At 42.6% G+C, this 13868-nt stretch overlaps 1 protein-coding gene across 1 annotated transcript; it reads right to left on the reverse strand.

The window, feature by feature from the left end:
• Positions 1-1355: 1355 nt before the first annotated feature.
• LOC308125726 (uncharacterized protein) lies at positions 1356-9312 on the reverse strand. Its single transcript, XM_080489684.1, has 3 exons — positions 9110-9312; positions 5808-6104; positions 1356-3343 (listed from the first exon to the last, which is right to left on the reverse strand). Exons 1-3 carry the CDS (start codon positions 9279-9281, stop codon positions 1707-1709), a joined length of 2106 nt encoding a protein of 701 aa, XP_080345810.1. The 5' UTR covers positions 9282-9312; the 3' UTR covers positions 1356-1706.
• Positions 9313-13868: the final 4556 nt, after the last annotated feature.

Genomic DNA, 13868 nt, shown 5'->3' on the forward strand with positions numbered 1-13868 from the left:
CAAGTCAGTCATTCAAGTCATTGTGTCTCAAGTCAAGTCCAAAGTCTTTAACTTCCAAATGCAAGTCGAGTCTTCCCCTGGTGGACATTCACGGTCATTACACCCACACCCACACCCACACACACACTCTCTCTCTCTCTCTCTCTCTCTGTATGTAGCGTTTGCTGTTTAGTAGATTAGAACTGCCTGTTAGAAGACGTTTGACACTAAGATGTGTTGATTTATGACATGATTTCCCAATTATTTGTGAATTAATAAGTTTTTGTTAATAAACGGCTGTTAGCTGAATTGAACGATTCCTGGTGACTATTGTGTATTTATTGTTGGCATTCTCTGGTTTGTAACAGTCTGTGCTCGGATCTCACACCTTCCCTTTTATTTTACTTCCATCAATAATTAAAATTTTCATTAAATTACTTTGTGATTTATTACTTTCAGTAATCCATTAGTTACAATAATTTCATGCTAATAACTGAACATTAATCCCAACAGCATCTTAATGGAGATTTTGTACCATTTACTGTCAGAATAAGTTGGATTTAAGGAATGGATGAAATGTAATGTGTGATGTGATGTCATGTGAAGTCCATTCATTGGAACCATCTCCTGTTTCAGTATTACAACTGATGAAGGTGTCTGGATGAACATCAAAACATCCTGCTTGTATGTTTTAGTCCATTGTTTCAAATAAACCTTCATGTTAGAACTGGATGACATGTTTTGATGATTGGAATCAGTTTCAAGACATATTATATTCTATACAAGTGTTCAGACATAGTATTTCAGCATCCATGTGTTGCATTAAAGCAAAATGTATTTTTTTTATTTGTGGCATAAAAAGAGTGACAAGATGAAGAGTTGTTCATGTAGGTATGTGACAAAAAATTGTAAGCTCTTTGAAAAGGTTTTGGATCAGTACAACATGATGCAGCTTGAAAAAAGCAGCACAATGACAACAAGACTTTCAAAATCAGTTGAGAAACAAAACAGTCATGGCAATTTTACCATCGCTTTCCATGGTGATTATTTTCCATTGTTTTTCTTTGAAAACTGTGATTGCAGATTTAAAAATGACAGAAAATATATCATAAATTCTGTGTCTCAAGATATTCCACGTGAAATTTTCAGGATATTGAGAATATATTACCCTCATATGAAAACTAACTGAAAATAAGAATTATCTGAGATGATTAGATTAATTAATTAGCATAATAAGCATCAATCCATCACTCCATGATCCGTGATCTTATGCACCCATCTGCAGTGACATTGTTGACAAAACACCATTGAAAAATGCTCAGTTATCGGTCCTACGGATTCATATGATTCATGTTGAATAAAAAACACATTGGATTAATTTCAACATTTTATTTACATTTCTTCAAATTTCAAATACAAGATTTGTAAGTCATGTTTTTTTCAAAACTCACTAATAAGCAGTCGTGTTAGAAATAAAAATGAAATGTGTTTCTCTAAGATTCATGAAGCAACCAGTGAACCGTTTGTCAGCCTCTGTGAAGTTCAACACAAATAGAAAACACATTTATTTAAATCTTCTCATTTTTGTGACAAAGCAGAAACCAAACATGTTCCTGAAGCACAGTCTCATCAGAGTTTAAATCAGTAAAGTTTCCTTTCAACTGGACGATACCTTGTGATGTTGGGCTCAAGCTGGACTTCCTGAATGAAATCTCCCAGAGAGTCTTTCATGACTTCATGTCTTTGTGAACTTTCATGTGGAGCAACAAAGTACTCTTTTGAGTGAAACTTTTTGCACAAGTTTCACAAGAATACGGCTTCTCACCTGTGTGAGTTCTCATGTGGCGCAACAAAGTACTCTTTTGAGTGAAACTTTTCCCACATGTTTCACAAAAATAAGGCTTCTCACTTGTGTGAGTTCTCATGTGGCGCAACAAATTACTCTTATGACGGACACGTTTCCCACATGTTTCACAACGATATGGTTTCTCAAATGTGTGAGTTCTCATGTGGACCAACAAATTACTCTGGCGAATGAAACTTTTCCCACATGTTTCACAAGAATACGGCTTCTCGCCTGTGTGAGTTCTCATGTGGCGCAACAAAGTACTCTTTTGAGTGAAACTTTTCCCACATGTTTCACAAAAATAAGGCTTCTCACTTGTGTGAGTTCTCATGTGGCGCAACAAATTACTCTGATGACGGACACATTTCCCACATGTTTCACAACGATATGGTTTCTCAAATGTGTGAGTTCTCATGTGGACCAACAAATTACTCTGGCAAATGAAACTTTTCCCACATGTTTCACAAGAATACGGCTTCTCGCCTGTGTGACTTCTCATGTGGCGCAACAAAGTACTCTTTTGAGTGAAACATTTCCCACATGTTTCACAACAATAAGGCTTCTCACTTGTGTGAGTTCTCATGTGGCGCAACAAATGACTCTGATGACGGACACGTTTCCCACATGTTTCACAACGATATGGTTTCTCAAATGTGTGAGTTCTCACGTGGCGCAACAAAATACTCTGGAAACTGAAACATTTCCCACACGTTTCACAACGATATGGTTTCTCAAATGTGTGAGTTCTCACGTGGCGCAACAAATTACTCTGGCAACTGAAAGTTTTCCCACATGTTTCACAAGAATATGGCTTCTCACCTGTGTGAGTTCTGATGTGGACCAACAAATGATCCTGTCGACTGAAACATTTCCCACATGTTTCACAAACACTCTCCTTCTTACCAGTGACGGTTCCAAAGTTCTGAGACAATTTCAGCTTTTTCGGGACAATTTCATCAGACGTTTCCTCACAAAGAAGCTTTTCCCCTTCAGCCTGCTGCTCTGACACAGGAACGTCGTCCACATGGTCACTATGAAATATGCTGATTTGTTTCTGCTCTGCATTTAGAGTCGATTCTGAGTCTAGATGTTTTGTCACATCGTGGACTTCAGAGTCATGAGAGAGGAACTGCTCAGTGTCTGGAACTTCTTCTGGTTCACTCAGGGAACGTTGCTCCTCAATAGAAGGAACTCTAAAGGAACCACTTTCCACCTTCAGTATAAGCTGTTCTCCCTCCTGGCTGGTACCGGGTTCTTGTGGAGGGTCTGGTTCTTCTGGTCCAACTTTGACCTGTGAAGGTTCTGGTTCTTCTTTGACCTGTGGAGGTTCTGGTTCTTCTGGTTCCTCTTTGACCTGTGGAGGTTCTGGTTCTTCTGCTTCCTCTTTGACCTGTGGAGGTTCTGGTTCTTCTGGTTCCTCTTTGACCTGTGGAGGTTCTGGTTCTTCCTTCTCTAGACCGTAGTTTGTTCCCTGTGTAAAGAGCTGGTCCTCCCTCCAGTCATGGTGCAGTGGGAGCTCTGGAGGGACAAAAAAGTAAAGATAAAAGGTTAGTTACATTACTTCCACAGTTCCAGTTTTAAAAAAGAAACTGGGCCTCAAGCAGTGAATTTGAAAACTTTCATTCAAATGAAACAGTTGTTACATTATTGTTTGATGTGCACCTTTAGCTGCTGAACATCTGGAGGATTAAAGACTTTTTGGATGAACTTCTTCTCGGGGGTATTTTCACTGATCTTCTCTCACATTGGCACAACATTCTGTTCACTGTTTACCATGCTACCTGAGATGGAGTGATACTGAGACGTCCTGCTTTTAAATGTTCTCAGGAAATGTCTCTTCAGAAAACATCAATATCCACAACTTTATTGGGCGGTCCATGTGGGGTAAAGTAGTTCCATCAGCCTCCCCCAACCCAGGTCGTCACCATGTGATTGGGATTATCACCATACTACACAACTTGTACAGCCGATACGTCCTGGTCCAGCCAGATCCTGCGGGGGCCTTCCAACAACAACTAAAGACCCCGGCAGCGTAACAGGCCCCGGGGGAAATGAGCAGCCATCAGGAACAGGCTAAGGCTACAGAAACAACCAGCACTGCCAAGCATCCTGCTGGCTAACGTCCAGTCTCTGGACTACAAGCTGGACGAGCTCAGAGCCAGGATAAGGTACCGAAGGGACACAAGAGACTGCAACATCATCTGTCTCACAGAGACATGGCGGACCCCCACGATCCCAGACCACGCCATTCAACCAGCAGAGTTCTTCACAGTTCACCGAATGGACAGAACAGTTGAGTCGGTAAAGTCTAGAGGTGGAGGTTCTATGGGAGCTTGAAGCAAGGCTGATGTTTCTACGTGTAAAAACCAGGAAAGCTGCAGGACCTGATGGTATAACAAGTCTTGTCCTGAAAACCAGAACCAACCAGTTTGCATTGGAGTTCATGGAGATATTCAACCTCTGGCTCTGTCGTGGCTCCACCCACTCACCCCCTCCACCACGACTTTTCCACAACAGCTGATTTCTCTAGTGGAGAAGAAAAGTAGTCCGTCCATGTGATACGTGGAGTCCAGCATGTTGTGGTTCAGCAGGTCTCAGCAGTTCCTCATCTCTTTGTAGAAGTTCAGTCTCAGTCTGAGCAGATGGATCTTGTCCTCCAGGAAGTCGACGTTAGACAGGAACAGAGTTGGAAGAGCGAGTCTGTTGTTAGCCATTAGCCTGGTTAGCACGTTGGGCTCACTGCTGCCTCCTTCTGGGCCTCTGTTTCCTAAAGTCTCTGTGTTTTAGTCCAAATCTCCGTCCCGCTGCCTTGACGTCTGGTTCCAGTCCCGCCTTATGGTTCCTCAGAAGACGAAGGTCATGAGCTCTGTATTTCAGACTCCGTCTGTTGCGCAAAAAGCAGCGGCTTCATCCAAAGTGTGAAACCAGTGGACAAACAAGTGGAGTGAAACCAGTTAAGAGAAATTTCACTGTCTGAAATGTTTCTTGAAACATGTCCTGTACGTTAAAGGAAACGGCAGAGCAAACATCTCCAGCGTCAGCACCTGATGTAACGCTTTGTGACAGGACTGGAGAAGACAACAACCAGTGAAAAAACTCTGGAACACGGACTGTGACGGTTTGGAGGGGACACGTGTGGGAAGGTTTTGTTCGCGCTGCCAGCCAGGTCTCTCTCCTCACATTGATTAATTTGGGTTGGAGGACCATCCAGTGTCTGGACAGACAGCCAATCAGATCCTCCGGCTCGATGCTGGTGACATTTTTTTGGGTCGACCACTTCACTTTTTCGTTCCATAACCCTCAGGATCTTTGAAGAAATTCAAAATGACTGTCTTCCAGAAAATGACATGGAATCAACATTTCTGTGCAGATTTTGGCTTTTAAAGACTTTTGATCAGCAGATGAACAAACTGTTTCAGTAAAATTGTTGTTTTCAATAAGTTGTCTGCTTGTGGAGGCAGAGAAGGACGAGACTGACGAAGAAGTCAAGTCGGTTTTTCTTTATTGCCTCCAGCAACATGACCGTTCACCTGTCAAACATTTCTCTCTTACATCACCGCACTTCCTCTTTTAATGCCTCCCCGTCATTTCTAATCATTCCAGATATGCTGTGCAAGACATTTAGAGTTTAACATAGATTTTACACAGTAAATGTACTTTGTTAAAGTTCTGCTACTATTTACAGTCGAGTTGAGAAGGAATATTTCTTTGAGGAAAAAGGGAGACGTGTTAAATAAAGTGTAACATTGAGCTGTTGCTGTGATTACACTACCACACCAGAGGGGGCGCTGTGGGGCTGAGTTGAAGTAGAGAGTGGAGAAGAAGACTGGGTGTATTTGGAGTTACCAGTCTGGTGATTAAAGATACGAAAACCATCAGAGACACAAATCCTGCTTCTGTCTGCGGTGGATAAACCAAACAGTCATAACGATGGAGATCCTCCACCCGTCACATTCATGTGTTCATTCACACTTTTCCATACCTGTTCTGTGCAACTTGATTTGAGGGTTCAGGATCATGTCCAGCAGTCTGCGCTGATGATCCCTCTTCTCCTGGTACTGGAGGATAGTTTGTTGAAACAGGGTGAATATTTCCACAGCAGCAGCAGTCAGTCGCTGGGTGGTCCAGTCTCTCACAGAGTCGTGGGAATTGTCACGTTCACCATCAGTAACAGTCTCCTCAACACCACCCTCCTCCTCTTTAATGTGTGGAGCTTCATGTTCCTCCTGCTCCACTCTGGACCTCGTCTTCTGGTGACCAATGTGTTGCTGTGGACTCTCTGGAGGGAAACAAGACAAGGGTCACTGATGTGATGATGTGAATATTTTACAGTGAAGGACGGATGAGACAGGACAGGCTACATTTAAAATACAAAGATTTACAAAGTAAAAGTCTGACAGTAGCTGTGGGCTTTAAAGAATAAATGAGAAAACTGTCTGGATGCAACATGAGCTTCTCTGAGCTCAGAAACATTAAGGTGGTACACACTCCAGGATTCTTCTAAGCTTCACAGATGAAGAGCCACACACTTGATGATGACATAAGACCAGATCTCTTCTGATCTGATAGTGTGTGGTGTGACTACCGAGCTCACCACACTAACTCATTCTTCAGCAGAGTATCAGGCTCTTCACGCTCAATACAGTAAAACCTCTGATGTAGGGACACCCTAAAATCCAAGGGCAAGTGTCCCCTGAAGACAGGTGTCCTCTATTCGGAGGGACGGGTCAAGAGGACAAATTGTAGGACCTGTTGATATTGAACAAACCAAACACCAAATATGTTTTGGTTATTTAAAAGCACATAACTGAACCAATACAAAGATGTATACAATTGAATTGAATTTGTATAAATCCTCTCTAACCTCCTTGCTTGGTGGGACCAGACTGGAGCCTCTTGGTCGGTTTAGGCCCACGGGCCTTATGTTCTCTGCTGTAAAGGGAAAGTGACACCAAGGCCCATCTATGCTACGCCTGACGTCAAAACAGAACATTAACACTCCACCTCCGGACCAATCAGATCTCTTGGAAAATGACCTTCCCATTTTTAGATTGTCCTGATTGGTGCGCGGACTGAACCGCCTACTTGGGATACTCAGAGCAGCGGAGTGGAGACGGAGTGTTTAGAGCGATCTTTGTGACATAATAAAATAAATCCTGCTCACTGAGCCTTTGAAGGATGTTCCAACACAGAATGTATTCATATTATTTCCTCACTTTGACGGCAGAGTCGATGTGCGCTTCATAAATTCCTGTTCCAGCAGTTAATCAGACGTGACCATTATTATTTTTACAGATAAACGCTCGTGGCGCGAAACAAACTGGGAACAAGTCAAAGCCTCAGTGACCAGGATTTATTTTTTTATGTCACAAAGATCGCTCTAAACACTCCGTCTCCGCTGCTCTGCTCTGACTATCCCACGTGGGCGGAACAATCCAGGCACCAATCAGGATAATCTAACAATAGGGAGGTCATTTTCCAAGAGATCTGATTGGTCCGGAGACGGAGCTTTAATGCTCTGCAGTCAGACGTCAGAGTTCTAGTGATGGGAAACCCGACTCCTGAAACGGACTCAAGGGTTTCGGAGCAAGTTTCATCATCATGACATAAAATAAGTTTCACGCTACAGTCGTATTTTAATGATATTTATTATGTACTAATTCATGTATTTATTTCTACAAGCTTTGTGAAACAAACAATGTGTGTTTTTTTTCCTCCGCCGTCACTCAGAAACTTTCTGAGTGCCGCTGCAGACTTTCAGGTAAGGGAGGGGCGGAGCAGCTCGCCAAACGACTCTACGAACCAACGATTCAGAGGAGCTGAACGACTCTACGGACCAACGATTCAGAGGAGCTGAACGACTCTACGGACCAACGATTCAGAGGAGCTGAACGACTCTACGAACCAACGATTCAGAGGAGCTGAACGACTCTACGGACCAACGATTCAGAGGAGCTGAACGACTCTACGAACCAACGATTCAGAGGAGCAGAACGACTCTACGGACCAACGATTCAGAGGAGCTGAACGACTCTACGGACCAACGATTCAGAGGAGCTGAACGACTCTACGGACCAACGATTCAGAGGAGCTGAACGACTCTACGGACCAACGATTCAGAGGAGCTGAACGACTCTACGAACCAACGATTCAGAGGAGCTGAACGACTCTACGGACCAACGATTCAGAGGAGCTGAACGACTCTACGGACCAACGATTCAGAGGAGCTGAACGACTCTACGAACCAACGATTCAGAGGAGCTGAACGACTCTACGGACCAACGATTCAGAGGAGCTGAACGACTCTACGGACCAAAGATTCAGAGGAGCTGAACGACTCTACGGACCAACGATTCAGAGGAGCTGAACGACTCTACGGAACAAAGATTCAGAGGAGCTGAACGACTCATGAGTTGAAGGAGCAGGTAGCAGTTATTAGCGGTAGCAGTTATTAGCGTTAGTATTTCCTCCAGTTTTAGCAGTTTGGTGGCTCCTGGTCAGCCAACATGGCAACCTGCTGTTTTGCTGCAGAATTACTTCTGTGGTCGTTGAATTCGGCTTTTCAAAGTAAAGCTAATCACTTTCACTTTCTCAATCCGCAGTCAGGAAACTTTCTGCCTTAATATTATTCCTCTGGGTATTGTGCTGCTCTGGAGTCACGGTGCTGCGCCCAGAGATGCTGCACATGCTACTGGAGTAAGGGAGTAAAAAAACGTTTCAAATCAATTAATTACATTACTGCGTTATTTTTGACAGCACTAATATTTATAAGGTACAGTTGGAGTAGCAGCAGCACAACAGTGACGTTTGTGTTTTCCTCTCTGCAGCTGGACGGCTGGAGCAGGAATGACTCAGTGAACCAGTTAATGAACGTGATGACTCGTGAGTCACCGTTCATTAAAGTGACTCACGGGTTTTGAACGATTTGTTCAAACTGGAACATCACTACAGAGTACTGGGTGATTTATCCTGGTGAGAAGTGAATCTGCTTCGCAGTACTGAAAACCCAGGGTTAATCCTTGAAGTTATCTCGATAAGAGCAATACATTGAACATGGTAATCTAGGATCTCTCCTTCTGAGCCGATCAGACCAGATAGAATCCCTCTCAACACTCCCCACACCACAGGAAAATCAGACTCCAGGTTGTTTCCAGAGTCCAACAATCTGGTCTTTGCTCCCGATGCTCGGGGGGAGATCGGGACAAACATTAGTCCGATTATCCTGAAGTGCGGCTTTAGTGGGAAGTTTCCAGTTTGACCTGGTTCCTTCACACGTTTCCTCACCTGTTCTGTGCAACTTGATTCGAGGTTTCCAGATGTTTTGCAGCAGTTTTCGTTGCCGGTCAATCTCCTCCTCGTGCAGGACGATAGTTTGTTCAAACACGGTGAATATTTCTCCAGCAGCAGCAGTTAGTCGCTCGTTGATAAAGTCTCTCAAAACCTGAACTGAACTCATTGTTGCTGCACGAGATGAAGCTTTTCCTCTCAGACTCCAGACGGCGCGTGTTGATGACGTGTCGTTATCTTGTGCTGCATTCACAGGTAGTCGGACATTAGGCTTTCACACTCGTTAATGTCACATTTTCTCCCGCTGCTCACACTTTTAATATAAAAGCTTAAAGTGAGTATATGTGTGACATAAATTAAGCCATAACTTTTCTTTTCATTTGTTGCTGCCAACAGCAGCAGGGAAGCAAAGCTTTCTTTTATTTTTCCAACAAGGAGCTTCAGGGAAACTTTCACAACAAGTGTTTGATCCATGAATGGACCAATAAATGTCGTGCTTCAATTCCAGTCCTGAACTCCATCACAGACGAGCAGGACAAGCTGGAGTCATTTAATAATATACAGCTGTGGTTTTTAAGTTATGTACTCCGAGACTGACATTGTCCTCGACAGTTACCACTAATACTTCAAACTGACAACTTCAATAATATACTGAGTGTTTTAAGTAATTCAGATTTACTCTGACAAACAAAATAACTTTGTACTTTAAAGGTGTGTGTGTGTGTGTGTGTGTGTGTGTGTGTGTGTGTGTGTGTGTGTGTGTGTGTGTGTGTGTGTGTGTGTGTGTGTGTGTGTGTGTGTGTGTGTGTGTGTGTGTGTGTGTGTGCGTGTGTGCGTGAGTTTGTTTCTATTTGTGATTATCACAGAGTCTATCAATGTGTATCAGAGTGTGTACTACAGTGTGTTCTACAGTGTGTACTACAGTGTGTTCTACAGTGTGTACTACAGTGTGTTCTACAGTGTGTACTACAGTGTGTACTGGTCACACATCAACATAAAACAACATGCAGTAACTCCACAGACGACATCAACAGGAAGGAGAAATATTCCCTGGATGTCCAGGCTGTTTGTGACGACAAATACAGGTTGATGGATGTTGTGATCAAGTGTTGTGGGACTGTTCATGATGCTCGTGTCTTTTTCTGATTCAACAATCAACAGTTACTTCAAGACAGGAGGAATACCTGCAGTGGAAAGGCAGATTGTGGATGATGAGGAATATGTCCATGTTCTGGTTTTGGGACACCCTGCCTATCCATGATTACCATACCTGATGAAGGAAAATGCAAATGGTGGTTCGACTCCTCAGGAGCAATACTTTGGACTGTGTCTGCGTCGTAATCGTCATCCTCTCCTGTGTCATCCAGTGTGAAGAAGATGTCCTGGACTTCAGTACCTGCCAAGTATGGTAGTAACGCTGCAGCGTCACCAACTCCCAATGTGGTCAAATAGAAGTTCAAACTATTTCACCACTTCTGCCAGACCGAAGGAGGCGCTGAATATTAATTCCTCACCGTGACGTCACAAGTAGTTGTTTGTTCCATAAATTTATGTTTGTCCCGTTGTGTCAGGTGTGACTATTATTATTAAGCTCATTATTCCAAATCAACCCTCGTGGAGCTAAACAGACTTGGAACAAGTCAAGAACAATTACAAAACATTCTTCAAAGCTCAGTGACAAGGTTTTATTTTATTATGTCAAAAAGATTACATCTCTCTCTAAAAACTTTCTCTCATCAGCTCCTCTCCTCACAATCTGAGCACCAATCAGTTCACTTATCCAGAACAAATCCTGCTCCGCAGCAGGTTAGAGGTTCAGAGTAAGTTACCATGGTGATTTTTCCTGGTTAGAAGTCAAGCAGCATCACAGTACAGAAAACCAGGGTTAATCCCGAAGTCACCTCCAGAAGACAAAGTCACAATTCATCCTGGACCGCTCCGGACTCCACACTGCGCCCCCTGCAGGGGGAGTAGAGTGAGAAACAACAACAAAATAGAAAAGACAAAGAAAAAAAAAACCAATGAAAAAGGAAGAAAAGAAAAAAGAGAAAAAGGGAAAATGAAACAAAGAAAAGAGAAATGAAACTAAAAAAGAGAAATAGAGAAAGTACAAAAAAGTTGTAAAGTACGAAAGTTGTGCAAAAAGTAGTGAAACATTGAACAGTTGGACATTTGCGTTCAAAGGTTTAGAGAAGGTCATGGGCGGATCCACCGGGGTGGCATAGGGGGTAAATGTCACCCTAAAGGAACGTTTTACCCCCCTGATGCCCCCCTGCTGCAGCAACAAATTAAAAGCAACGTTATGGTTTATTGAATCTATGTCTCAAATTTACTCAGTTTAAATTTTTACATTGAAAGGGTTCACGGCGGGAGAAAATGTCACAATGAGTGTGAAAGTCTAATGTCCGACTGTCTGTGACTGCAGCATGAGATAACGCGTCATCAACATGCGCCTGTTGAATGCACCCCAACTTGAGTTAGCCATTAACAACAAGAAGAAGGAGAAGACACGAACCTGTTGTGCAACTTTCTAAGAGAGAAGCATTTAATAGGTAGAATATAAAGATGGTATGTGACGCTACACACTCGTGTACAGTAGGTGGCGGTATGCACCTAACGCTGTTTGCAACCCACCAATAAGTGAAAGAAGAAGAAGAGCCTGTTGTGTCTCAGAGAGGAAAAGCTTCATCTCGTGCAGCTACAATGAGTTCAGTTCAGGTGTTGAGAGACTTTATCAACGAGCGACTAACTGCTGCTGCTGGAGAAATATTCACCGTGTTTGAACAAACTATCGTCCTGCACGAGGAGGAGATTGACCGGCAACGAAAACTGCTGCAAAACATCTGGAAACCTCGAATCAAGTTGCACAGAACAGGTGAGGAAACGTGTGAATGACCACTGGTCCAGCCAGTCGTCTCTTGTTTCTGTTTGGTGAAGTGAGGCGCTCCGAGATTATTATGATCGCTCGTATTGGGAACTTCACGGTGACGTCTTGGAGCAGAGTCAAGCCTTCGGTTTTCAAAATAAAAGGCATTTTGAAACGATCTCATTTCCAATGAAAAACACTATTTTTGTTCAATACCTACCAGGTCATGTGACCTACTGACTCCAAACCTGTATTGATCCCATCAGTCCATAAGCTGATGAAGGTACAGCTCTTTCTGTGAACTTTTAATGGTCGTTTTTAATAATATTCACATGTTTTTACAAGATAAAAGACTATTTAAGCTGAATAACTCCCAGGTAACAGATTCCAAATCTGTGTTGGATCACATGTCTCCCAAGTATCTACACAGGCTGGTTAAGACACACGACTTTCTAATCAGTCCATAATCAAAAACAATGTGGGAACCAGATCCTTTATAAAATTTTGAAAACTAAAAGCTTGACTCTGCTCTAAGACGTTACCGTGAAGTTCACAATAAGGGCGACAATAATGATCTGGGAGCGGCTCACTTCACCAAACAGAAACGAGAGACGGCCGGCTGGACCACAGGGAATGAAGACATGAATGTGACTGGTGGAGGATCGTTCCAGCTCTTTTGAAGCTCGCAGACAGAAATGAGGCTGCGGCTGCAGTTCTGGTTTAAAGTGAAATAACAGGAGTGAATTTAAAGCGGAAACCTTCAGCATTAAACAGCATCTGGATCACAAACAGAGGAAACACTGTGTGTGCTGTTTGCAGGTGGAAGAAGTGATTTATTGACACTCAGTCTGAGCGACACGACGAGGCTGAAGTTCACTTCTGATTCTACAGTTGAGGGAAAAATAACTTGACTGTGTATTAACTATCAGTTTTCTGTACTTTGTTTTGCAGTAAAAACATTTCAGACATTTTAAGCAGTGGTGTAGTGGTCCCTGGAGAAACATTCTAGAAAAACACAGTTTTAGAAACGGTGACATGTTAGATTCTATTTACTTTACCCAATATTCAGTCAGTAGTATTTGCTCTCCATTATGAAACGATCATGACTTGATCAGGAGCCGTTTGCAGGTATTACCGCTCACACAAGCAGCTTGCAGGAATGTAGAATGTATTCAACATGAGGCACACATGGTGTTTCACTTCTTTTTGGATCGTTTGTTGAAACTAAATACTTCAAATCTGAAGTTGACAATGAATCCTGGTTCATATTTCACCTCCAATAAATCAGGCAAATCCTTCTCTTCCACACAAAGTACACATAAAAACCAATCCGATGAACTGAAAAGTACAGTTGTAAAACTTCCATCCCTGATTATTTTGTCAATGGCTCCATAGGATTTTAGCAGACTTCATGAGATAATATCACAACACTTAATGAATAATGATTGCTTTGTTTTGAACACGTTCATTTAAACCAACAGACTTTGTGTCATTGGGGGATTTAGAAGTGGATGTATGCAATGCTGACTGAAGGATAAGTGGGTACACACCGTATACCTGTGCAGGTGGATCTTTAAGAAAACAATTCAGCCTTTAAGAGGTGCTGTCTGTCTTCAGAGTGAGACAAAATCCTGGACAATCATGTAAAGGTTGTACTGTGACTTTGTCTCTTCTTGAAAGAATAATGTCATAAAATTGTCTAAAACTTTTTTAAAACCGCTCTGTGAGATTCCTGTGTATTCTGTCTCCCTGAGCTTTATTTCCAGAATATTCTCCTGACAAGACTTTAGTCAATCTTTCAGAATAATGATGCGTTCAAGTGTTGCTGGGAAAAAAGTCTGAACCAGGTCAAACTGGAAACTTCCCACTAATGTTTCTGAGCTCAGAGAA

The sequence above is a fragment of the Lipophrys pholis genome, assembly GCF_963383615.2.
Source record: "Lipophrys pholis genome assembly, chromosome: 20".
Lineage (NCBI taxonomy): Eukaryota > Metazoa > Chordata > Actinopteri > Blenniiformes > Blenniidae > Lipophrys > Lipophrys pholis.

Bases quoted from the DNA above. Each gene is read 5' to 3' on its own strand.
- LOC308125726 (XM_080489684.1), bottom strand. From the start codon at position 9,281: ATGAGTTCAGTTCAGGTTTTGAGAGACTTTATCAACGAGCGACTAACT. The intron at 6,105-9,109 runs GTGAGGAAACGT...GTTTCCCTCCAG, and splicing joins AATCAAGTTGCACAGAACAG to AGAGTCCACAGCAACACATT. The intron at 3,344-5,807 runs GTATGGAAAAGT...TTGTCCCTCCAG, and splicing joins AATCAAGTTGCACAGAACAG to AGCTCCCACTGCACCATGAC.